The sequence below is a fragment of the Passer domesticus genome, chromosome 2 (assembly GCF_036417665.1).
Source record: "Passer domesticus isolate bPasDom1 chromosome 2, bPasDom1.hap1, whole genome shotgun sequence".
NCBI classification, from domain to species: Eukaryota; Metazoa; Chordata; class Aves; order Passeriformes; family Passeridae; genus Passer; species Passer domesticus.
Genome location: NC_087475.1, coordinates 112,931,586 through 112,954,181, shown reverse-complemented (window position 1 = coordinate 112,954,181; position 22,596 = coordinate 112,931,586). Strand labels below are relative to the sequence as shown.

At 40.1% G+C, this 22,596-nt stretch overlaps 1 protein-coding gene across 2 annotated transcripts in view; it reads left to right on the top strand.

Annotated features, from left to right (window-relative positions):
• UVRAG (UV radiation resistance associated) overlaps nt 1-22,596 on the top strand; it is an 85,127-nt gene that overhangs the window by 11,447 nt on the left and 51,084 nt on the right. For both annotated transcript variants that reach the window (XM_064410844.1, XM_064410845.1), the window contains exons 2-6: nt 2,185-2,302; nt 3,674-3,708; nt 5,463-5,624; nt 6,451-6,525; nt 10,986-11,071. In XM_064410844.1, the coding sequence (XP_064266914.1) occupies nt 2,185-2,302; nt 3,674-3,708; nt 5,463-5,624; nt 6,451-6,525; nt 10,986-11,071 (476 nt within the window). The remainder of the gene's footprint in view (nt 1-2,184; nt 2,303-3,673; nt 3,709-5,462; nt 5,625-6,450; nt 6,526-10,985; nt 11,072-22,596) is intronic.

Below are 22,596 nucleotides of genomic sequence, written 5' to 3'. Positions count from 1 at the left end.
TGCCTTCAACCTCTTGCTGCTGCATTGTCCAGCTGTACTGAGGAACTGAGCTGGTGAAACTAACCCAGGAAAAGGGAGAGGTGGTTCGTGTCCATCCAGACTGGTTCCCAGATATGGTTCTGTGAGCAGCTGCACAAGTGCTTATTTATGGTGTAACGAATAAAGGGTGATGCAGTGCTGGGGGTTGGCAGTGTTTGGCTGATGCTGGTGCTAGCTGAGCTGCAACACACTGGGGTTTTTGTTTTGTGTATTCCAATGTCTCCAGCACAAAACGATATGACATGCATAGGAGGTAACCCTAGATATTTAAAACTTCCCTCAAAATAAATATTTACTTTGTCACAAAACAAAGCCCTTGATGAGGTATTCTAGAACCTATTTCAGTTGTCTTTGGTATGTCTTTGTAGCTGATAGTCTCCTGGTTTAAGGTAATTATTTTTGATCGGAGTTAATTAACTTTGAATGTTGCCTATGTAGAGTTCTGTTGAATGTCTGTTGACATTTTGGATAGAATTTTCTAAGAAAATAAGACCATATAGTCTCACAGAACTTTTTTTTTTTTTAATTTTGTAGTTTTTGTATATACTAGAGGTACCTGGGCATCCCATCTCAGGCTCTGTTTATAGTCTAAGTTGTACACAGACTTTGAATGGAATGACTCCATGAGTGATTTTTGGGCTGTCAAACAAAAATTGAATATTCCTCATACCTTTCCATAAAGGAAAACTAATATATCACTGGAGTGGTGTTAAGTGATATAAAGTGTCATGCGATGATTCTAAAACAGATTATGCCCTTTCAACTTTTGTTAAAAGCCTTTTAAGACAAGCAACAAACAGGAAAATTGTCTTTTGGCTTCAAAAGTTTTTAAAATGTGCTTTTGGTCAATCAGCTTTTAAGGTGGATTCAGCCTTACAAATAAAGACGCTTTTGGGAAAAATGGTATAAGATGAACTCTGAGGTAAAAGTATGCTGTAAGATGAACTCTGAGGTAAAAGTATGCACTAAACTAGTTGTTTGAGGCTTATTGGTGTATTGTGGTGACCCACAAAATATGTGGAGCCATTTGTCAGCGTCCCCATGGTAGTGGATGAGACACTGGTGAGTAGAGGGATTGATTGGGAAAATATGACCCTGAAGGATTTGGTGAGAACTTTATGTATTTGAAGTGGCAGTTCACTGAGTGCTGCATTCATGGGAGGCTGTTTGAAGCATGGGTCTTCGAAGTTACAACAGAAACAACAGCTAAGCATTGATTTAAGTATGATAGTCCTGCAAAATTGCTTTGTTAACTAGTTAAATTTTATAAGATGTTAATAATGTTAAATATTTGTCAAGGATTAAGGGTGTGATGTGCCTTGAAGTTAAGACCTTAGCCACAGCTATTAAAGCTGTTAGGCACAGAGTGGTGGGAGAGAGAGATTGATTTGATCTGATGATTTTAATTCAAGGTGCAGTATTGTAGTAAACCAAGATAATGTTGGAGTTGGATAACATAACTTAAACTAAATATTTTAGTGACCTATCCTACTGCATTCATTCCAAGGGAAAAGGACTCTCTCATCACAGCAGATGGTAACTGACAGTGAAAATCTCAGATTTCACTGTGCCCTTAATTTTCCCCGAAAATCTTGATATGTCTTCCTGATACATTTTACTTTTATTTAAGGTTGTTAGAGCAGTTTCCAGGATTACCGTGAAATCAGGAAGCTTTGTTCAGCCAGTTCCTTATGACTCTGAATTATGTTTGTTTGAGCTATTTGTCCATTAATGCTTGTTGAAAACAGCTTTGGCTGGGAAGTGTTTCCAGTGAGATGATGCAAAACATCTGGGTGATGCTGCTGCTGTGTTTGAAGCTGATAGTCACATTGCTTGAAACTGCTCGAAGAGTTGGGGTGATTTTGTCATGTGGGATAAAAACAACATACAATATATGAATAAGAACAGCTTCTCTTGAGTATCAGTGTAGCTTAATCCAGTCTTGTAGGTGCTTGTTGCTTGTCCTGCGGCTTTGCTGAATCCTGGCTGTTTACGTTTGCTATCTGACAGAGAAAACTGAGTGTTTGGTGGGATTTTTTTTTTTTGTACAACACTGCTTTGGGAATCATTAAAATGCTTTGAAAAAAGAGAAAGGTTGAAAATTAACCCTAAGAAAATTCTTTGAATCTTTTTTCTTATTTTTAGCGCCGTCTTCGTCACCTTCGGAACATTGCTGCACGTAACATTATTAATAAGAATGGTCATCGCCTCTTGGACACATACTTCACTCTTCACTTGTGTGATAACACCAAGATCTACAAAGGTAAACCAGGCTTGCTATCAACCTTTTGCTAGTTAATCTTTAAATTCTTATTGTATGAATTCTCTTCTTTTTTTTTTATCTTGACAACTTTGAGCCATTAGTTGCATCATCTTTGCTAACACTGGAAAGGAGTTCTTTAATTTCCTTGATTTCATGAAAGATTTCAGTGTTAGCAGCCAAGGAGGCAAAACAGATGACAGGTTTTGTAGTCTTTTAAATCAGCCTGGTTTTGTCATTGCTCTTCCCTGAGTGATGATGTGAGAAATTGGGAACCTCCAATAAAAGTTAAAGCTTTTAGAGCTTTGGTTGCCTTTTGTGGGGAAGAGTGTCCCACTCTGCATACCAGTTGTTTTACAGAGCATACATCAGCACATACTGTTACCAAAGTTTTCAAAAAATAGAATTGTCATCCAGTGACATGAAGCATCCAGGCACCTGTTCTAGTTTAGATAACTGTGTTTGAACATTAGATCTCCTCTCTTTCTTGCTTTTCTTTCCCACTACGGTATATAGTTCATTGTGGAGAGATGTTATTAAAAATATGTTTTCATGCTCCTTTTGGTGTGATTGGATATGAATTTTGATTTTCTCTTAATTTTTATTTTCGTCTGGCATAGTGACACATCTGGCATCTTGCCTTGCTTTTTTTTACCTTGGTTGGTGTTAGAAGGATAAGAATACAAAACTTCAGTTTGCTGCCTGGACTTCGTTGTGGTGGTTGGTTAAACCTGTCACTGATGACTGTTTCTGCAGTGTTTGGTGTTAGGCACTCTGTTGCACTTCATCAAAGCTTTATCCCTGGTCTCCAGTGGCCTGGGATATTGTACAAAATCTGTATTCCTGCCTCTAGAGCTGTCTGAAGTCTTCTAAGCTCTTGCTTTGACTGGGAAAGCCAAGGGTTGTTGGCACCTTTGTCAGGTAACTTGGCTGTTTCCTCTCTGAGCACCTGGAATGGGTCACCATTGCTCTTCAGGAAAGTGCTGTAATTAATTTATCCAAGCTGCTGTGTTCCAAGATGATGTGTAGCAAACCAGTAATTTTTGCAAATATCAGCCAAATTCTGTTAATTAGTGTGCCATGTTCTTTCCTCAGAAATCGAAGCCTTGTAAAACTTGAGGGTTATCATGGGTATAAAGATGAAATACTGAATTTAAGTAATGACTGGTAATAAGTAAGTGTGAAGGAGTAATTTTAGTCAAAAGCATGACTGCATTTCAAAGTCTATCTTATTAATTGGTTACTAATAAACTGGACCTGCTAACATTTATCCTTTTTGATTGTTACTTATTTTGGTTTTTTCTGTTTCAGATACTAAGATTTGTATCAGTGTTTAAGCTAATCTAAATGTGCTTTTTTACTATTTTTCTTTAGAATTTTATAAGAGTGAGGTGATCAAGAATTCTCTGGTAAGTTACTTTAATGTGGAAAACCTTTGTTTTAAAAATTGTGTATTTAGTGCAGTATATTGATTTCTCTGCTGAATACCAGAACTGTTTAATGTGTCTTTCCACTGTTTGGTTCTGTTAGGAGCATTGTGTTCTTCTCCTCCTTTTCAGATTCTTTTCATGAGGGTTAGAATAGGGAGCTGCTGAGTAGAAATGCTGATTTCTATTGACATCTTCATGTTGTGTAGGAAAACAGCAAAGAACGTGTACCTGCCAGATACATACATATGTTCTTTGAAGAGCTAATAGCTGAGCTGTAAGAAACTGAAGTTTGAAAACATGTTAGATTTTCTGAATTTTTCAGTTTAGATGAATGAAGGGGCCAGAACTGAACAGTTTATTACAAATGAGGAAGGGTAATAATAGGGTAGGAGTAGGATGTTGCAAATGTTGGCTAAGGGAGTTTGAAAATCTGCTGAAGAATTTTTAATGCCTGCATTAACAAAGTAGAACTGCTCCTTTTATAGCACCCTGGGTAAATGCTTTGAAACCCTGAATGCAGAGCTGTCTGCTTAGTCAAGGCTGCTAACTTCTCTAGTTTCTCTCTTTAAGCTGTTAGGATTTTTAGTTCTGTCTATTCTAAATTAGGAAAAGGAGAAACAAAAAGGGAAACTAGCCACAGGATATAAGATGTGGAATAATAAAAATCTAAATAAAAGATGTCTTGAGGACATCCTCTATATAACCTATAGGTATTGAGTGACCTGGTATTCTTGTACCTAAATAGCTATGAAATATTTCTTCTTGTTAGGAGGATTTGATTAATGCATTTATTCTGTAATTCTTAGTGGGTAATTTTGCATCTGCCTTCTTTTCAGAGGCATTCTATTGCAAATTGACTCATTCCAGTCAGGGATGCCTTTTCCAAGCTGCTTCAGCACTAGAAGGGAAGGCGAGTTCTTTTATGGGGCGGTGGGTTCCTGCCTTTTGTTTTGCAGGAGCTGCTGTTTCTGTGTTCAGCAGAGGAGGGAGAGAAATAAATATATATAAAAGCACTTTCCCAGTTCTGCTTTTGGACACCCTCTTGTCTCTTGGCACTAGTAATGCTGGATTGACTTGTTTTTGTTAGAGCTTGGGTCAGTTCTTTAGATGTTGTTAGAGACCAGTGGAAATTCTTGGAATGCATCATCTTTGAAAATCAGAGTTCTGGTGGAATTTGCAGTTTAGCTTAATGTGTGCTGGTTCTGAAAAGCTCCAGGTGCAAGTCTGATCTCGTGGAGTAAAGCTGAGCTTTTAGTGACAGCATTTGAGATTGAGCATCAGTCAAGAGGAGAAGAATGTGAACAAATATGTCAGCAAGTTCTGCAAATTTAATAATTGGGGAATATATCAGCATTTAACTTTGGGAATACATGCCATACTGTGGTTTTCAGAAGCTGAATTATAACTGTGAAAGGAATATTACTTCCATTTTGAAAGTTCCTGATTTGGTTAAACTGAATTAGTAATTTCTGAAATAAATTCTTTGATGTCTTTTAGTGGAAGGAAGCAAAACCCATGCAATTTCTGGAGTACTTTACAGCATGTACCTTTTAACTGAGGAATTCTCTCTAGCAAACCGTGTAAGGAAGCAGCAGAGCTTGAAATGGCTGTTGTTCCTAATTCTTAATATTTAAAAAAAATCTTTGAGATGGGCTTTGCTGCTTTCTGAACTGTCAATTTATGGACTAGTTTCAGCTTGTTTAAACTGTATTTCTCTTTCTTTGAATACTTAGAATCCAACATGGAGGAGTCTGGACTTTGGAATAATGCCTGATCATCTTGATACCTCTGTCTCTTGTTTTGTTGTGAGGATCTGGGGTGGCAAGAAGGAACACTTTCAGCTTTTGATTGAGTGGAAGGTCAATTTAGATGGGTTAAAGTACTTGGGCCAGCAGGTAATGTGAAAATATTTTTTTCTCAACTTTTTTTCTTCAGAAAACAAAACATCTGGATAAATTAATATATAGAATACTGAGAAAGAAAATGAGTGTGTTTAAAGATTGTATTTTAAAGTTTGGTTACAGATATTCATGTTAGTTTACATCAGAGCTTTAAATCCTAAAATCATATAGTTGTTGGGGTTGGAAGAAACCTTAAACATCATCCAGTTCCACCCCCCTACCATGGGTGGGGACACCCTCCACTAGACCAGGTTGCTCTAAGCCCTGTCCATCATGGCTCACTTGCAGGCATGGGGCAGTCACATCTTCTGTGGGCACCCTGTGCCAGGGCTTCACCAGCCTTAGAGCCAAGAATTCCTTCCCAGTATTACATCTAACCCTGCCCTCTGGCAGTGAGAAGCCATTCCCCCTTGTCCAAAGTCCCTCTCCAGCTCTCTTGGAGCTCCTTGAGCCACTGGCAGGGACTATAAGGTCTCCCTGGATCCTTCTGTTCTTGACACCAAACTCTTGAGTCTTACCTCTGTTTAGTTTCCAGCTATCTTAATTTATTTTTGTCACCTGGAAATGCAATAACAGGAAAGATGCTCTGTCTAGTGTTCCTGATTTCAAAGCAGAATGGCTGAACATGGTGACTATTGCTAAAGCTGTGAAGCAAACAGGTTTTCCATGCTAAATTCAGTTTTATGTGAGTTTTTGTGTACTTCTAGAATTACAGGTGATGAAAAATTGCTTTAAACTCTTGGAGCAGTTTGTGCTCATTTGGTGTGAAAATTTGCAGTAAGCTAGCTGTAAACTGATTTGTTTTCTTCCTTCCCTACAGATCCATGCAAGAAACCCAAATGAGATTATTTTTGGTCTCAATGATGGTTATTATGGAGCTTCATTTGAACAGAAGGTAAGGGTGTATTTGTTCTGGTTTGTTGGTACTGGGGACAAACTGAAATAGAACCTGTGAGATTGATTTTTCACATTTGGATGCTCAGAACATTAAAATGCTTTGTTTTGAGAAGTAATAGATTTTTGTATGACAGATATAAATTAATATCTTGCCTTGGTTGCATCTGTGATGTTTTGAAAAGACTTGAAGTGTAGCATTTAGGGTCCAAAAACCCTCTGGTTACTGAAAATACGCTTTGGCTGTATTCTTTGAAGCAGACATTTCATTCAAACACAGGACATATTGAAAGTGATGGGGCTGTTAAGACTCATTTTCATGGGCATATATAAAACCACAAAGTTTTGGTTATCAGTTTGAAACCTAGAGTTTGTAGGTCTTTAATGGGAAGCCATTTATTTGCTCATGCTGCACCAGTTTTATCCCATGGGTTTTTTTCCTCAAGGACCCACTGTAGTATTTGTGCCTGTCTGTCCAATGTTGTCTCTGATTATTACCTCATTGATGATGAAGAAGTTTAAACTTACCTGTTGTAAATAGTGCCTCTGACAGTTTTTTTTTTAAATCTCAAATTGTTGGTGGCAGTACTTACATATAGGTTGTGTTGAGGAGTCCCTGGTTGGAGAGGAAATGACTCCTTGACACACAGCTGCAGTTTCTGCATTCAGTTTTCCTGAAGCAGGATGCAGTTGTTTTTCAAGATTTCAGTACTAACAGCCTGGGCCTGAATTCAAAGATGGGAACGTTATCATCTTTTTCTGATTGTTGTCAGGACTTGTTCTCTAGTTCATAAGGTTTAAAGGTACGTCTTGGTTTTAGTTATAGAATCATATCCTGGAATCATTTGGGTTGCAAGGGGTCTTCAAGACCATTTCATTCCAGCTCCCTGCCGTGGGCAGGGACACCTCCCACTAGACCAGGTTGCTCCAAGCCCCATCCAACCTGGCCTAGAACACTTCCAGAGATGGGGCATCCATGCTTCTGTAGGCAACCTGTGCCAGGGCCTCAACACCCTCACAGGGAGGAATTTCTTTGAAATATCTGATCTAACCCTGCCCTCTGTCAGTGTGAAGTCATTCCCCCTTGTCACAGAGTCACAGAATATTCTGAGTTGGAAAGGACCCACTATGATTATTCTGTCATTCCAGGCCCTTGTCCAAAGCCCATCTCCAGCTCTCTTGCAGCTCCTTTAGGTACTGGCAGGGGGTGGTCTAAGGTTTCCCTGGAGCTTTCTCTTCTTTAGGCTGGACATCCCCAGCAGTCTCCAGAGCAGAGGTGCTTCAGCCCTCAGAGCCCTTTTGTGGTCTCCTCTGGACTTGCTCCAGCAGCTCCATGTCCTCCTTGTGTTGGAGATTGCAGGGCTGGGGGCAGCACTCAGATGGGGTCTCTCACCCTGCAGGTTCCTCATTCTGTGTTTTGGTTGCAAATAGAGTTGCAGCCTGTCATGTAGAGGAACAAAGTAGGAAACTCCTGTAGCATTACTGATGGATAAATTCTAAGTAACCCAGACAATTGTAGTCTAATAATTGTCTTACTTGAATAAAAGAACCACATCCAGAGCCTCTTTATTGTTATTGTCACTGATTCTTCACTTTTTCCTGGAGATGCCATAAAACTTCTAAATTCTGTATCCTTGACAATGTATAGGTATGAGAAGCTTTACCTTTCTTCCACCTCTTCTATCCAGCAGCAACTTGGCTGTTGCTGAGGTGCTCAAAAAGTTTTCTTTGAGTCATGTTCTTACTCAAGGTGCAGGTTTTTTACTGCCATGGATACTTAGCTCATGGCAAGGAAAAAGGTTGGATTTCAAGGGTTTAAAAAACCTTTGTGGGTGCCTTCTGAACACTCAAGGGTACTCTTTCTTTACTATTGATGTCTGACAGTAACTCTTATAGTATTTACAGCTTTTCTTCTCAGTGTAAGTACAAAAGTGTGCTGCCAATATAGCTGCTTTGTTCTTGATTACATTTGACTTTCACGTGATGGTGCCTCCAACTTCTAGACTTCAAGTTTATTATTATTTTGCAGCAGTAATTTTGCTGGAAGATTTCATCAGGATTCTGGTAATTTCATCAGAACTATGTCTAGTGTATTTTCCTTTCTGACACTGGACCACTGAAGTGCTCTGTTCCTCTCTGTTTCACCATCTCTACTAATCATGCACCCAACCTTTGTTTGGAGTTGCTTAAACTGGACCAATGTTTAAAGATAGATGTGTGCTTCAGGGATTTATTTTGAAGCTGTTAACTTGGATGTAAAGTATTCCTGATCCTTGAGCAGCTGAGTCTGTTTGGTTTTGGCTGAGGCTTCATGCCTGTGTGTAAAACCAGTATTTACCCAGTTTCAATATAATCAATTATGGAGGCTATACTAGCTCTCCTAAAGCCAGGCTTCTTGTCCTCTGGTTTCCTCAGTACCTTCCTGACTTACAGATTGCCTTTCAACTGTTTTATGCTTGCTGCTTCCAACTGGTAGAGCTCACCCTTCTCTTGCAGAGATACCTTTTCAGAAAGTGTATTGAGGGAAACAAGTGTAGCTTCTAGTTAATGACTAGCTTTCTGATTTCTCTTTAAAGAAGTAAAAGCAGAACTAGTCAATACAGCTCTCCATAGTTCAAAAGTTGTCAGAGGCATGGGGAAAGAAACATAAATTGTATTTTTTCAGGGATGCTGAATTGTAGCTTCATTTTCAACCATCAAGAAGGAAAGACCCTCATCTTTGGAAATCTGCATCTCTCTCTTTTTTCAGTCTGTGGTTTGCATCAATGTAGGTAGAGTCTTCCCCACATATGCATGTTCTTAAAGTATTTTTTAGCAGCTAGATCCTGGCCACTTTGCACAAGCAAAGCCTTTTTGTGTGTTTATTACTACATGTGCCTATATGTAGTAAATGTGGCAGAGAAAAAGACACACTCCTCTTTCAGAGGGTAAACTTCTTAAGTCTGAAACCCTTACATTACATGTTCTGCAAATTTACTCAGGGTAAAACAGTTTGCATTAAAATAAAGGCTGAAATAGGTTGCTGCTGCAAATTCTTTCACTCCTGAAACCAGTTATTCTAGGTCAGTCCTCTTGCTCTCTGAGAAACGTTGCACTTTGCTTTCTGAAGGCAGTGTTTGTTGAAACACCCTCAATTTCATGCTGTAAAATCCTAGAATGATTTGGATAGGAAGGGACCTTAGAGCTCACCCAGTTCTACCCTCTGCCATGGGCAGGGATACCTTCCACTGGCTCAGGTTGCTCCAAGCCCCATCCAACATGGCCTTGAACACTTCCAGGGATAGGGCATGGTAATGATGGGAACTTGTGCATTTTCAGTTTTGCACCATCCTAGTTCTTTCAGACAGACATTAAGATTTTTTTTAATTGGGTATTTTTTAATGGAGAGATGTCTGGATTTCAGCATTTAGCATCCAGTGTTTTAGGTATGAAAATGGGGAGCTGAGAGAGCTGCTGGGATGGTGCCTCTGTTGCAATATGATGTGCTGCAGAGTGTGTAGATCTCAGGATTATTTAGATGGAACCATATTTTTGGTGGAAAGGAATGTCTGCTTCTGCTCTGTGGCCTATGGTTCACAGTTGTGTCAGGAGATGTTGACGTTTACCTCTGAATTTCAACATCTTCTGCATGGTGACAGACTCTTGTTGGGGCAGGAAAGACTCTTTAGGCAGGGATTGTGGTACTCAGAATCCATCTCTATCTGTTGGAAAGCTGGCTGATCAGAGGTGCAAGTTGGGGCTGCTTTATACACTAAAGTAAGTGCCTTTTTTCCCTGTAATCCATAATCTTTCTGACAGTGCTGATGGTGGCTTGACCTGCTTAAAATGTACTCTATCATGTAAAGCAACACTTCTAAGTTTGCAACTTTTCTAGGAATTTGTGTGACTTTGCCTGATACGGAAAAGCTCAGTATCTGACATTTGCAACATGAGGAATTGCTGGTTTTCTGTTACTGTTTTGATACCTTCTGAGCAGAACAGATACTCTAGTCTCTTAAAAGAACAATCTTAGCCTATTCTTATTTTGTAACCTCCAGAAACTTGTTCACTCAAAACTGAGATTACTTTGATCTTTTAATGTATTACAGCACGGGTAAAGGATGAAGCTTTATCTCCTATTGATGTAGTTCTCTTGCACATGACTGAGTGGGCTCTCAGGTCTGAAGCTGAAGAATGGCAGTGTTGTCAGTTGCACTTTTCAGTGTTTCTGTGCATAAAATTCAGACAGTTATGGATTGTAAAGTTCAAGAAAACACACTATGTATCTAGAACATAGATAAACTGATAGGTCTTTTATACCTTTCTAGGTAAGTGGTGTTATTGCCACCTTAAATTGTTTCTACCTACCTTAGATAAAACATGTAAAGACAGATTTACAGGATCATTTATTCTACTAAAAATGCATGCTCTTACTCAAGATTTTTTTTCTTAATTTTTAAAGTAATACTCCTTTTTCTCAAGGATCACTCAGGTACCCTGAAGAACAGTCTTCTCCAGGTGGATCAGAACTGTGTTCGTAACTCTTACGATGTCTTCTCTTTGCTTAGGTAAGGTTTTTGATAATATTTTCTGTAGTGATTGTAACTTCTATAGTGTCTGTGTGGGAGGAATCTTTCCAAATATTAAAAAACCCCAAACATTCCGGTATGTAATGTGAGGGGAGATCCAGGTTGTGCCAATATACTCATGTAGTGAGGAGCTGGGCTGTGGTGTATGTGTGTTCAGTGGTGGTTGCTGGGCTTCTGATGAGGTGTAGATGCTTGAATGCTCAGAACTAGGACTGGCTGTGGAGCTGGACATGCCGTGTGGATGTCAAAATCATGGAGCTTCTTTGTTGGAAAGTTTCTGTGGAAGGCCTGTCTTCTCAACAACAATAAATTTTTTTAAAATACACAAGAACACAGTCAAGACCCAGTTACTCCAACACAGATGTGGTCTAAGAAAGGTAGGGTGTATTTTTTGCTTTTGGGTGGCTAATTAAATGTCTGTAGTGATAAAAAACATGAAGTGCTAGTATTAAGTTAAACAAGATGTCTTTTTTCAGATCTGCTTTAATTATAATAGTTCAAAAATACTAGTTATGAAAAATTATAATTGTGGTCCACCACTATCAATAAGTTGGTTTTGAGGACTCTCTATTTAAATGGCATTTTACAAGACAGGTTAATAACTTTGTTTCTGCAGTAAAGGCAGTAGATGTGCTGTGAAGGAAACCCTTGAATAGGAAATGTTTAATATGCTTTCAAAAGTCTATGTAAACTTTTGACTTTTTAAATCAGTTGTACAAGTTAAATCCATTTGACAGTGTTGACAGTAGGTGTCAGTGTTGCCTGTCTGTAGAGGGAGGAACAGTCAGCATAGGTTGCCTATTCACATGCCCTTATTTAAGCTCTCTTAATTTCACTGTACTCTTCCTTGATTCTGTAAAGCATATTTAAACTGAAGGCTGCTTTCTAAATGTTTGTTTTCTGTGCTTTTAGTGGGAAACAGCCAGGGGGCATATTAGGAAGTTCTGATTACATTCTGGCACAGTCCACTAGAAGAGAACTTGTACTACCTAATGTTAACTCTTTGTTAGACAGAAAAAGGAAAGCATGTGTTGTGTATCCTGATTACTTCATTCATGAGGGTTTTTCACATTTTGTGTACACATCTATGTAGTATGAGGCATGTTCCAGAAAAAAGACTCACTGTGGTCATGAACTTGACTAGCTGGACCCCTGTCTAGCTCTGTGTAATTGATCTGTAATCCTTCTTCTGAACATGCCTGATTGTTTTTCCTCAAGCTCACAAGAAATTAAGATGTCAACTGTGATAAAGTTCACCTTGTTGAGTGACCAGTGCTGTTTTGAACCCTGACTACTTGAGCTTTTCTCTGTTTGGGGATGTGAGAGTCCAGGCTCAAGTCTCTCACAGTGCCTAGGCATGCTGTTGGGTTTAATTTCTATTAAATTTTGTGTCTGAGCTGAGACATTCTCCTTTTTTTTTTTTTGTTCCAAAAGGAACAGTGTTTTCCAAGCCTCAGAACCTGGCCTGCTGCTTATTGTATTTTAGTGGATTGTGCATACCGTATCAAGGGGTTTATACTGCATTTAGTTACAGCAGAAGTTAGAAGCTGTAATTTGTGACTCTTCCTAGGTGTCATACTTGTCTGATCTCATTGTAGTTAGGAAAGTTCACCAGGAACTAAGGCAGAGTCCTCTGTGTAGTTTAGAATCCTTTATATTGCCTCTCACATTAACTCTCCTTTTTTACAAGTGCATTTTCTATACTGCTGCTTAGCTTTGATATGAAGCTGAAAAGCCTGGTGATGGTGTTTGTTTTAAAATAATGTCTAGTCACTTTTTGTCCTTTTTCTCCTAAGCAATTTGCTTTGCCACCTCCTCCAGGAGTCCATGCTTGAATAACCAGCCCATGAACTCTTCCCAAAGATAGTTTGTATGAGCGTGTTCCTCTTTGAACAAAAGAGAGAGGTGGGCATAATTTGAGTTATGATTCATTAGACAGGATGTACTTAGGGAGTTGTCTTGGTTTGAAAAGACAGGTGTCTGCTAAGGAAGGCAGGAGCCTCCCTTGAAACAGAAAATGCAAACCTCCTCCCTCTGAATTATTAGAATTTTGAAATTAAGGGGGGCTCTCAGGCAAAGATATGGGAATAGGAATAACAGTTATTTATTAGGAAAAAATTAAAAATGAAAAGAAAAATATAAAAATAAAAATGCAGTAATACAAACCAACACTGACAGAGTCAGAATGTGACCTGACACCCTGTTGGTCAGGGTGTTGGTAGCAGTCCAATTGGAATTGTGGCTGCAGTCCTCCTGGAGTGGCAGATGTGGATCTGTTGGAGCAGGGATCCTGTAGAAGGGTGGAATTTTCCTCTGAAGGTCCAGTGATGGTATAGATGGGTCTGGTCTTCCTCTGGGAATCCAGTGGAAAAAAAACCCCACTCTTCTGGGAAATCCAGTGGGAAAAGTCTGCCTGTGGTGTTCCAAATCTCAGATTATATCCAGTTAGGAATGCTTGGCTCCTCCTCCTGCGTGGAGCATCTCACAATTGGATGCTGTAATTTTATCAGTCATACAGTGACATTCAATAGCCCATTAATAGAAGGTATTTCCCAGAGGGAGGATTGGTTTGTGGAAAAGATAAAGAAAACTGTTCCACCTGGTATTAACAGAAGAAACTGCCCCAGTCTAACAGATGGCAATAGAATCCACACCCCCAGCCACATCCTGCATTTGCACCTAAAACAGGAGGAAATTGGCTGCTGTCTTCCTTCTTCTGTCCATTGGCTGTTAAGAGAATACTGAGTGTCCATACCATAAAGATTTGCATCTGGTCACATAAATCCCATATTTTGATGAGCTTCTCATGATAATATATTTGTTTGTAATAAACTTCACAGGCTGCACATGTGGTTTCCTAATGTTTTCACAATAAATGTGGATATGAAGAACAGCTTGTACTGGCTTTATATAAACTTTTACAAAAGGAAGCAAATCCTGGTGACAGTGGGATCTGAGTCCAAGTTGTGGTGGTACTGTGCTGCCAGATGTGGCAAAGCCACTGATAGCCAAAATGGAGAGAACTGGTTCTACCTCATCCCCTAACTCTTGGCTGCACAGTGAGAACTTCTGTGGTTGATCTGTGTTTCAAAACTGCTTTTGGGGGAAGTGATGTAGTTTTTTTCCTCAGAAGTGAATAGTTAAAATTTATGGAGCTTGTAAATTGACCTTAATGAAAAGTGTATGCTTGGCTCAAATTATCTTGATTAATAAAATTAATTGGGAATGACAGAGTGTGTGAACAATAGAAATTTTTTTGTGCTGGATTAAAATAGCACTTGTGTTCTGATGCTAAGTGGCTTTATAAGTTAGTTAAACAGGAGGAAAAAGTTAAATGATCAGCCAACTCCTCTTTACACAAAGAATGTTTCAGGACCTCTGCAGCTCACGACCCTTCTTCTGGGACCAGGGACAAGATCCTCAGGCAAACGTGGTGCTGCTTGTAAGTTGTTTGTGCCATATGGAAGTGACAAATGTCCAGCTATTTGCTTTAAAAGGACTAACTAACAAAAATTCACCACATCAGCTGGAAAGCTCGGTTTCTGAGGTTTTTGTTCCTCATCATATTTCCCGAAAAGAGATAATTTAAAGACTTTCTAAACAATATGTTGCTGGTAGTAATAGGTTATATAGTAACACCTTTCACACAGCACTTGGGCCAAATTCATCTGAGGTCATGTTCTGGACTTGTCTCAATAATCAAGTTCTGAGCACGTTTGCAGCACTAAAGGGAATAGGTTTATATTTAGTATTCTCTTGGTTTTCTAGCCTTTCTTTTCCTAAAGCTTTGAAAAATAGACATTTAGTATTAATTAGTGTTGGGAAGATGAGAAAGGGCTTAAAATGCTATGTAATAAAATTTTACTTCAATTGCTCAATACAAAAATTAATACAGTGTATTCGGCACCAGCTTTTTGTGTTGTTATGACACAGAGCAATTGGCTTGTGCCTCTGAGAATGTGAATGCCTGAAATCCACCCATATTCCTCCTGGATACAAAAAGTACTGTAAGAACTAGTGAAAATCTGCCCCTTGGAAGTTTTGCTTCCAGTAGTTTTTATTACACCATTCAGAACTGCCATCTCTATGGCTTAACTGTTCTTCAGCAGATGGCATGGTGTGTTTGTGGTGTTTAGTCAGTTAGTGCAGATTGAAGACATTTTGCTTGTGTTTTTGCTTTAAAAAAATGTTCTTTTACAACAAAACAACAGAATCTGACATTGGCATCATTTGAGTGCTAGGCGGGGTAAAAAGACTAGCTCCAGGCAGCTGCTTAATATTATTAGTGTCAAATCTGGTAGCATTTGATTTGATCAATACTTCTGGGTGTTAATCTCTCATGGGCAGGGGTATGCTTCAAGTGACAGAGTTTGCTTTAGGGTTTGCCATCTGTAATAGAACTGTTCATTTAAAGAAGAGTGCATCTCTTCATTGAAGAGGTTATTTAAGAGTACAAATGTTGCTAGTGTTTGTGATCTGAAACTGAGATATTCATAAAATCACCTTCTAGTGACCATAGCTGAAACATGTTGACATGATATAAAATCGGCTTTTGTTTAGCTCTGCTTATTTTAGGGAAGATGCTTTTAAATAGCTATTTTGCTTTTGTTTAAAATCTTCCTTCTTTATTAACAGTTTTATTGAACAAACAGAACTTGATCTTTGAAACTAGAAATGAAGACAAAATTACATGTCTGGTGTATGTAGGCTGCTGTGGAGCCAAAAAACTTATTAGTAGCTCCTCAGTGTAGTTTCTCTGAGACTACAGTCACTGGAATTGCATATGCCAAATCTATATGTAATAGCTTTGTGCAGCTATTTTTAACACATGGAAATAACACTGAAAGTGAAACTGTTTTTCATAAGCTCTGAGTAGGGAATAGTAGAGCAGCATAAGGGCTTTGTGGGCTTAAGCTGCTCAGTGCTAAGGTGTATCACAGGTACATTGACTTGTCTTCTGTAAATTGGTCCATCTTGAACAGTGTCATTGTCCTGTCTGACAGGAGCTCAGCAAGACTTTGCTATTGTATGGTTGATTTAAGTAGCAGTTCCAAACTTCAGACTTCCAGTTGTTTAGTGGGGTGAAAAGGAGGGGAAGCAGGAAGAAGACATGTTCTCATCACCAGCTGTCTGACTTGAGAAAGTTTCACAGCATCTGATAAATCCAGACATGAGCCATACAAAGCTGTACTGTCTTTTGAACTTCCCTGAAGTTCCTCTATTTTTAGCTTCATCTTCATGAAAGAAGTGAACCCAGTGGAGGTAGGAAGTAGATGGGACTACATGGAAAAGAGTTGCTTTTTGCTACTCTATTCTTTGTGGCATGCTGGTAGCTGCATAGAGGTAAGGACAGGCAGAAAAGATCAAATTAAATTTTAGAAGATGCACTGATAAGTAAGTCTCCTGTTTCTAGCTTTTCTCTTTGCTGTCCTTGACTTGGAGAAGGGTCTCAACTCAGCTGTGACCAAAACCTCTCTAAATGTTGCATGTTCACGGTGGTGGAACAGTCACCATCTTTTTGTAGCATGTGAATGGATCAGAAAATGATCACTAATAAATAACCTGATACTCTTGCAGTGCTTTGCTCTAGCTTTTTCTGAGTGTACCTTGGCAATCACATTTCAGACTTTTGGACTTCAACGTTGCTACTGCTGCTGCCGTCATCTTCTCCTAGTTGAGAGTGTTCACATCTTAAGTGTGAAGAGGTTATAGGATTCCTCTTACCTGCTCTTAAATCACCAAGTTCCTCTGCTAAAACATCCTTTTGCTAGTGATCAGCATCAGGGGGATTTTGTCATGGCCAGGTTTGATGTTTCTAAACAGGAAAGATTTGCACCTGGAAGACTTGGCACTTTGTACCCAATAGGCAGCCAAGACCAGGCAGGCATCCCCCCTTGGCTTTGGACAGACAAATTCAGGTGGCCTAAGGCCAAGACAAATAAATAGGAGCTGGAATCAGACTCTAGAGTCCCTCTGTGTGCTTAATTAAGCAGTTCTGAAATGGATGAACAGTTTAACAAGTGTCATCCTTCTTGGCCTGAAAACTTTGTGGGTTGGAATTGTGCTGTGATGGCTTCCTAAGAAGTAGCGATGGAGATGAAAGCTCAGATCTGATTTATTTTTCTATTTTGAGAGGTTCCTTAGGCATTTTTATTAGTGGCATCAGACTTTGGGACAAGTCTCTTCCCAGGCATTTTACCTCTATGGTGCTGAGCTGTATGGAAACTGAGGCTATTCAGTCATTAGAACACTAAACTTACAAGCCTGCCTTTTGCCAAAATCTGTAGCAGAGGAGTAGCATGGGTCATAGCAGGCTGAAACAGTCCATGAAGCATGAGAGCAGTATGTGTTTGTTAACTGCTGGGTTAGTAGTCTACTGCTGCTCTGATCTTCAGTTTTCCTAATATGCCATATGCAATAAGCTACCCCTGCAGTGGGACATTTTTAGTTTTGATATATTGCTAGCTCTTGGTCAAATTTTGTTTCAAAGCACTTTTGAGAGGAATTACACAAAGCTGTGCAGGGCTTAAAAAGTAGCTTTATTCTGCCTCTTTATTTGTGAGAATGTGTAAAATATGGTATTAATAAAGCAACACTGATAAGTCAGAACCCAGTCCTCCTCCTTTTTCTGGCTCTATGAAATGGATGAAAACCAGCATGCTGTAGAATTGTACAATAGTTTGGGTTCAGAGGGACCTTTAAAGATCATCCAGTTCCACCTGCCTGCCATGGCAGACCAGGTGCTGCAAGTCCCATCCAACCTGGCCTTGAACACTTCCAGGGATGGGGCACCTGCTACCACCTTGAACAACCTGTGCCAGTGTTTCATCATCCTCATTGTAGAAAATGCCTTCCTTATCTTTAATCTAAATAGTAAAGTGTCACCAAAGGAGAATCTAAGTAATTTACCTGGATACCTGAAAATTTTTAAGGAGGATTTTGTGAACATCAGGACTATTTATTTTTTTACACCTTTGTCCTGGATATGGCCATGAGAATGGTGCTGTTAGTTGCTTTCTCTCTCAGCCTGGGCAAAGATTTTGGTGAATGCAATCATGTCTCTAAAATCCTCAGAACTATCCAACCACACCAGGGAAAGTCAAGGCAAAATTTTGACGGAGAACAAATAAAACAGATTGAAGATCTTGTTGTGGGGAAAATGCTGTAATAAATTTGCTCATTAAAGCAGGGGAGGACAGGACAGGAAGTGCATGGATGTCCAAGAAGCTGCAGAGCACTCCTGAGGGCATTATGACCATCCCTGTTAGGTGGGAGTTTTCACTACTATAGCTGCAGAATTCTGCTTCCCCTTGGAAGAAGACTCAGATTTCAATTTGCGGGTGGCTTCCAGGAGGCAAGTGCAGCAGTATACAGCTTTGAAACATCAGTCACCTGAACACTGGGTAGTGTTCCACCACCTTCCTCCATTGCACAAGCTTGTGCTCTGCTGTCACAAGCACTTTATCAGTTGTGTGGCCTTGAGTGGAAGAACACAATCAAGTGGAGAGCACCTGATCTCTTTTTGAGTGGAGCCTGGAACACATTCAGTCTGAATTGCGCATCTTCCTTTTCAGTTGTTCAGTGAATCCCAGTCTTAGGCTTGCTCACTGTCTCAGAGTGAGAATTGGAACTTCTATGAAGACTTGTTAGGAAATGCCTGTTGAATTCTACTAGTGTTACTGTCCACCTGGCTGGCGTTATCTTGACATGTTTATGCACTTTAGAAATTTGATTTGCATCTAATTTACCTTTTTTACTAAATACAGTGTCTTGAATATGATTCTGTGTGCCCTGGCAGCAAGGTTTCTGTAATCACAAACTGGAAAACAACAAAAAGAAGCTTCCTTTGTAATTTGCCACATTTGTTTTTTGAATTAAAAAACATAACCATTTAACTGGATGGATCTGTGAACTGGAGTAAGAGAATTGGAGACATCTCACATTTTGTTGCTTAATTTCTAAAAAAACCTGAATTTCACTTTAAGGCTCTTTTCTTCCATTCATGCCCTGTGAGTGTTGAAGGTGATCTGTATCCTAGCTAGCTTCCTTAAATATTCCTCAAACTGGAATATTCCAGGAAGCTGGAACCTGCCCATTTGAAAGACGTGTTTTTTCCTTTTCTTCTCTGTTTCCAAATAGTGCAGAGCATTCACTGTTGCAGTCCACAAATCCACATGGACTTGATTATTTTAAAGCTTAATTTGAGTCTTAAATGTGTAAGTCTTAAATGTAGACTCTCCAATGTAAACATAAGGCTTACATGTAAGTGATTTAATTTGTAGGACTCAGAACTGTTTGAAAGAATGATGGAAAGTTATCTGTGCTGCATGAGCACTGTCTTGTGTGAGTGTGAGAAATTATACTCACTTTCAAAAACTTTAAAAGGTTTATTAAAGACTTATCAAAACTACAACAGAAGACTGAATAGAAAAAACATTACAGCACCAGAGCAGAGGATCTCTCCCACCATGTGCTTGCCCACACAGTGGAGGTTTTGCCTTTTAACCCTTTAGTCCCTCCCAAAGTTCTGTCCATCGACTCCTTCGCTGTCCAATGGTGGAGTTTACTTCCTTAAATCTGGATTGGAGGTCAGGTGCTGCCATAGTAACAAGCCGACCCACCCAACTGTCTGGAACCCAGGCCACCCCCTGATATCACAGAGGGAGATAAAACATAACTATAAATCTATAAAACTTCTCTTAACATATATATGTAATATTTGACTTTTAATCGTGAGAGTCAACCATCACCTTACATGAGTTTCTTACAGCATTGGCTCTTGTAGAGGTTTGATGTCACAAATTAGTAAGTCAGACTTGTGTTTTATTGTTTTCTTACTCCCTACTGTCTTTTCTTGCCCTACATCTGCTTTTGATAAATTGTAGGTATAGGTATCTTAAGAAATTGGAAAGGGAATATATGATTATAAATTAGGAATTTTTTCTTGTGGGAAAGCAGATGTAGCAAATGATGGTTTAAGAGATTATGAAAAAATCTCACAGGTGGCTGACACTCTACAGAATCTAAATTTGTGGACTGATAGAAAGTAGTGTGCATTCTAGTTTCTTAATTTAATAGGAAAATATTTAATTTTTTTTTCCTTTGATAATAGATTTGGGTACTTTACTTCCAGGATCCTACATGTCACTTATTGCTGGAAGTGTTCCATTTATTTTCTAAATCCCATGTAGTAATTCTCAGTTTAAATTTAGTCTTGCTGTAAACTAAGGTTGTTCTGGCAAATATGACCAGAGGCATTTATTTCTCTCGTGAAAAGGAGCCGTAGTATGTGACTACTATAATTGATTGAGGTATTTATGGCCTAAAGTTCTATACATGAAAAATCCAGATGTGTCCGATAGAAAATAGATATTGGGAATGGATGATAGAACTGCAAAATCATGTATCAATTGTGTGATAAAGCTGAGACTTTCATTAATGTAAATACAAGCATATGTTACCTTAATGTTGGGGGTTATGATTTTTCCTTTTGTTTCTTTCTCTCAGGGTATTTCATCCCATCTGTTGCTAAGAGACAATAATGCCCAGTACTTAAAAGAGACAAAAGATATAGCCAGGGGGAGGAGTGCAGCTGGCTGGACTGTCCTAACTGAGGGGCATTCCCTTGGGAAGGGCAGAGACACCACCAGATGACACCACAGAGACAAGTCCAGGCACATTGGAGCTCCAGTGCTTGCGGGATGGAGCTTCCTCTTGCAGAGGCTCCGCTCCCCAGGTTTCCCTGTGCGGAGAAGCTTTAAGGCGATGGTGAAGGAAGGAGTTGGTTCTGATGGAGGGGTTTAATCCAGAGTTCTTATTCTGGGCCCTGAATCTAGTAACAGCTCCAACAGAAGGGGTGGGTGAGGGGCTGGGCTGGGCTCCTCTTGTGCTCTCCTCTCAGCATTGGAGAAGGGACAGCTGGTCTGAAGTCGCTGCCCAAAGGATTTGCCGCCACTGCGGAGCCTTTGTCCTCTCACTGCGCCTTCTGCCAAGGGTGAGCCTTTGCTCGTTAGAGCAGCCCTTTAACTGGGACCTTAGTAACACCTGGTCTGACTGGAAAGGACCTTTGTCACCTATTGGGGTGCCTCTGGGGAAAACCCGGGAGCCTGACCCCTTCTGCACTCCTGGAGGGCGTCTCCCTGGCTGCGCTGCAGCCCAGCCCCACTTGGTTCTGCTGCTGCCTCAGGCTTTATCACTACGCTCTGACTCAGCATCTCGAGTCCACCTGACACCTGCGGCTCCTGCTGAGGCTGTGGAGTTTTCATGTTACCACGGGGTGAAGTGGCAGGGTGTGTGTGCCTGCCTCTGCCATCCGAGCTGCTGCTCCGAGGTTCCTATTTTTGCTGTGGGCTGTTTTTGCCATCCAGCCCGCCCGCGTTACCATGGGAGGGCAATGCAACTGACCTCGTGCCACAGCGCCCCCTGCAGCCGTGGAGGAATCACTGCCCCTGCCCTGCCTGGCCGGGAGCCAGCAGCGCCCCTGCTGGCCGCGAGCAGAACTGCACCGGGGGGAACGCGCTCAACGGCCGGGAGAAGGGGGTTTCTGCTGTTGGGCTTCTTTTTGTTCTTGCTGCCATTGCTGTTGTTTGTCTTGTTGTACAAGTAACTACTAGTAAAGCCCTGTTATTCATTTTCCCATATCTTTGCCTGAAAGCCCCTTAATTTCCAGGTTATAATAATTTGGAGGGAAGGAGGTAATTTTTCCATTTCAAGGGATGTTCCACCTTCCTAGACAGATCCCTGTCTTTCAAACCAAGACACTTAATAGGCATAACTCTCACTACACTCCAGCTTCGAGTTTTTTAGAGATTGCAGCCAGAAATGAACTTGCTATACTAACTAGTAAATCACTGGACTATTCCATGACCAAGAGAGACTAGGATACTGCAGCATATTGAAAAGGAAAGTGCTCCAGCTGAACATTCAAACTTACTGCAGGCTTAAAGAAAGAGAGTGTGTTGTTACAGCACATTCTGAAGTTGTAAAGTCAAGTTATGTTGGGCCACAGCACTGTTCAGTGCTGGGAAGTAAGGAAAACGGATTGATCTTGCAAACAAGACAAGAACATTATGTCAAAGAAATCCTCTAATGAGGATGAAGTCTAAAACATGCTAACCATTTTTTCCTCCTGTCCCCATCCAACCCGTAACCAAATTGGATTGATTGGTGGAACACTAGAATGGTTTCAAATCTTACAGCCAAGGTAGAAAGTGGGTTTTGGGCTTTTTGGGGGCGGGGCAGAAGGGGGCAGTAGTTGTTGGGGAAAGCAATTAGATGTAAGACTTGAAGAGCCTTGAGAAAATAACCCAAATAGCCTGTATTTCAGGAGCTTGGGATCTAGAAAGTATAGAGGAGAGATATTGAAATTTTATGTGCTGGTCCTTTGTAGACCAAGTAGGGATGCAGCTTGTGTTAGTCTTAGCTTACAATACATGGATTGCAATTTTAATATATCCAACTGTTTTCTAAACTGTCAAAGGAAGGGAAAGTGTTTCGCGTCTTCT